At 41.7% G+C, this 3,374-nt stretch overlaps 1 protein-coding gene across 1 annotated transcript; it reads left to right on the top strand.

Moving 5' to 3' along the window:
* Positions 1–1,836: 1,836 nt before the first annotated feature.
* LOC125505536 (facilitated trehalose transporter Tret1-like) lies at positions 1,837–3,268 on the top strand (the record flags this gene model as incomplete). Its single annotated transcript, XM_048669525.1, is given in 1 exon segment — positions 1,837–3,268. A coding segment is annotated over 1 exon segment (1,343 nt), but the record flags the coding sequence as incomplete, so codon positions are not given.
* Positions 3,269–3,374: the final 106 nt, after the last annotated feature.

Genomic DNA, 3,374 nt, shown 5'->3' with positions numbered 1-3,374 from the left:
AGTTTTATTAATTATTCCGGAAAACTCAACGGTTTGCAAAACATAGAGGAAAATGCACTGGAGTTTAAGAAATTTCGCGTTTTTCTCTTTAGAGGCTTAAAAACCGCTGCAATTCTAAAAAATATTAAGCCACTGTTAAATAGATGACACTAGTTGATAATTTGTTGGCACACTCAGAGCATGGATTTGCCTTAAAACTTGACCTACTCAGAGCGATGAAAAAGCACTAAATTAAAAAGAAAAGTGTTCTCTAGACAATGTGTTGATATTGGCAATGTTGTCACGAGTGGATTTTAAAATGTATCTTTTACCTTGCTGAGAGCATGACTTTGGATAAAAAGCGGGTGATTTCGAGTCGAACTACAGCACCCAGAATTCGCAAAAATGTTCAGAAATTTGTTACGCTTGACAACATCGATTTCCATATTTTTCCTTCACCGTGTTAAGAGCATGACTTTGCAAAAAAGCGCGCTACTTTTAATTGAGACACCGCACAGGCAGTTTCTTCGCAAAAACTCTCAAAAAATTGCCATGTTTTTAAAACAACAATGACATTTTCATATTTTACGGACAGTGTGGAGTTTCACATGGTCAAATAGGAATTTTAGAATCGATTTAGACAAAAATTACTCAATCGAAATGAACCCTGCAAAATGTTTTCCAGGCGCGCTGAGAGCATGACTTAGATAAGCTACTTTCAAATAAATCACTGAAAAGATGACACAAGCTAACAAATAGTTCGCACAATCAGAGCATGATTTTGCCTTAAAACTTGACCGACTCGGAGTGACGTCCGAAATAATAAGTTGATTTTTAATGAAAATCTAGCATGTTCTATTATTGTAGCAACTATTGGCAACGTCGCCAACATAATCTACCTATAAGAAGATAAGACTGCTCACAAAGGCGTCAACTTTAGGAATATTCCGTTCTTTCAAATTTTAGAGTGGTTTTCCTCATCGCTGGGAGCATGACCAATATTTAAAATCTGCAAAGTAGCCCCGATAGGTACCGTACTAGGTAGCTCTTGAGATGTTCTAGCGAAAACGTTCTAAGGATTTTTTTTAAATATTCAACCGCTTTTGAGCTATCATAAAATATACTAGAATTTCCCAACTTTCGGGTTTATGCTGCAAGGATAGGAAATTCGTGCAGTGTTTGGATGCTGATTTCGACTAAAACATAACTTTGAGTATCATCCTACATCCAAATAATCTAGCAAATGTCCAGAAATAGGTAATAAAACGTTTTGTTTGCTGGGCTGAGAGCATGACTAAGATCGAAAACCTGCAACCACAGTCAGGTGGACTCGGTGATCGATAGTTCGGGGGATGCTCTATCGAAAATATCCTCGGAATTTTTTTGAACTATTTATCGGTTCCGACATAAAAGTAAAAGTTTTCTAGAAATGGCAAACTTTGAGTTTCTTTTTTGAAGATTAGAAATTTCGATGACAAACTAAGAAGCCAAATTTTAGTAACATCGAACATTCAAAAAATCTGGCAAATAATCATAAATTTCCGATCAAATGTTTATTTAGCTAAGCTGGGAGCATGACCAAGGTTAAAAACACGCAAACTGGCTCCGACAGGCGCGATTCTCAATAGTTCTTGAGATACTTTTACGTGAAAATGTTCTTCATTTAACCAAAATTTGCCTGTAGTTCTTTACAGGTTAGAAATTTAGTCTCGATCCTAACAAGAAGAATCCAATCTACATTATGCTTTTCGGATATTTTTAAAGATTTCCACCACATATCGATTTTGGCAACATTGACACCAAAGACCCGCCCATTTTTACAAACTCATTAACCTCAACTCTTCTTTAATGTTCTAGTGAGTATCCTGGGCCTACTAAGTGGACTGACGCAACATTGGCCTTCGCCAATCTTTTCCCAGCTTTCAACCAATGAAAACCCGCTGGGGCGTGCCCTTACAGCCGCTGAGCAAAACTGGATGGTCTCCCTACCCTACTTAGGAGGTCTGCTAGGGCCTCCTATGTCTGGACTCATCATGGAAAAATGGGGACGAAAATCTGCGCTGTTTGGGGCCTACGTAACGGGGGTTGTCTGCAGCCTGGCTGCCGCTTTGGGGACCCAAACCTGGCACCTTTACCTATCCAGAGCGACTGCTGGAATGAGCGCCTATTCCGGAATAATTGTTGCTGCTGTCTATCTAGGAGAGATTGCCGATGAGAGGTATAGAGGAGTTGTGTACTCCTCCATTCCCCTATCTGTGAGCGCTGGGATGCTGATGTGTTTCTGGATAGGATTGTACGCGTCCATTGCGCAGCTGCACTTTACAATCCTGGCAGTGGCTTTGCTGGGTTTAATGCTGACTGGGTTTCTTCCAGAGTCTCCCTACTATTTGCTGCAGCGGCTCCAGTCTGGAAATGCTGGAAAGTCGTTAAGCTTGCTGCGCAATAGCGACGATATTCTAGGCGAGTTGACGCTGATTCAGGCCCATGTTGCCAAAACTGGAAACCTGCAGTCCAAAGCTGTGCGGAAGTCTTTGGGAATTGTGCCAGGGTTGGTGGTTTTGGCGCAGTTTTCTGGCAGCGTTGCCATAAGAGGAAACATCCGGTCGCTTTTCCTGAAAACCGGGTGGTCGATTAGTGACAACGCCGCAGGCGTTGTCATTGGAATTATCCAGATATGTTCCAGTGTTTTCACCATGGGGGTTGACTGGATGGGGCGCAAGAACATGCTGACGTTCGCCTCCTTCGGTCTGGCTTTTCTCCTGGGAATCTTGGGAATTTACTTCCAATTCCTGGATGAATCTCTGGAGAACTATGCAGAAATCACTTGGCTTCCCCTGCTGGTCTTTATGGGATATTTCCTGTTGTTCTACAGCAGCCTTAGCAGCCTGCCCTTATTGTATATCACGGAAATTATGCCTTTGAACATCAAAAGCCTAACTGGAGGATTTTTGATGGCTCTCCAGAGCCTTTTGAGTTTCCTGCTGGTATTCTTCTACGACCACATGGTGAAAGGCTTGGGAACCAGCGGTTATTTCTACGTGTCCTCCATAGCTATGTTAGGGCTGGCTTTGTACGTGCAGATAATGCTGTTTGAGACCAAAGGGAGAAGTTTGGATGAGATCTTTATCCAAATGAACAAGTCCAAGAGGTCCAAGGGGGCGTTTTCCAAAAATGCCCCGGAAAATTGTGAAAACCTGTGAATGGTTCCTTACAGAAGAGTCTCACCTGAACACGCAATAAAATAGTGAAAAAAATGTACTTTGGATAATAAAAGACTTTAGAAGGTCAACAATGAGCTTCGTTCTTTCTTCCGCGCTTCCAGGTAGTTATTGCCTGACGAACCTGTCGGCCTAAGAGCGAATTTTTGGTTGGCTTTTAAATTATGCTCTTCAAAA

This window comes from Dendroctonus ponderosae, unplaced genomic scaffold, assembly GCF_020466585.1.
Source record: "Dendroctonus ponderosae isolate FM_Combo_2020 unplaced genomic scaffold, Dpon_F_20191213v2 Dpon_F_20191213_830, whole genome shotgun sequence".
NCBI classification, from domain to species: Eukaryota; Metazoa; Arthropoda; class Insecta; order Coleoptera; family Curculionidae; genus Dendroctonus; species Dendroctonus ponderosae.
The sequence above is the reverse complement of the archived record's forward strand: the minus strand, read 5'-3'. Positions and strand labels throughout refer to the sequence as shown.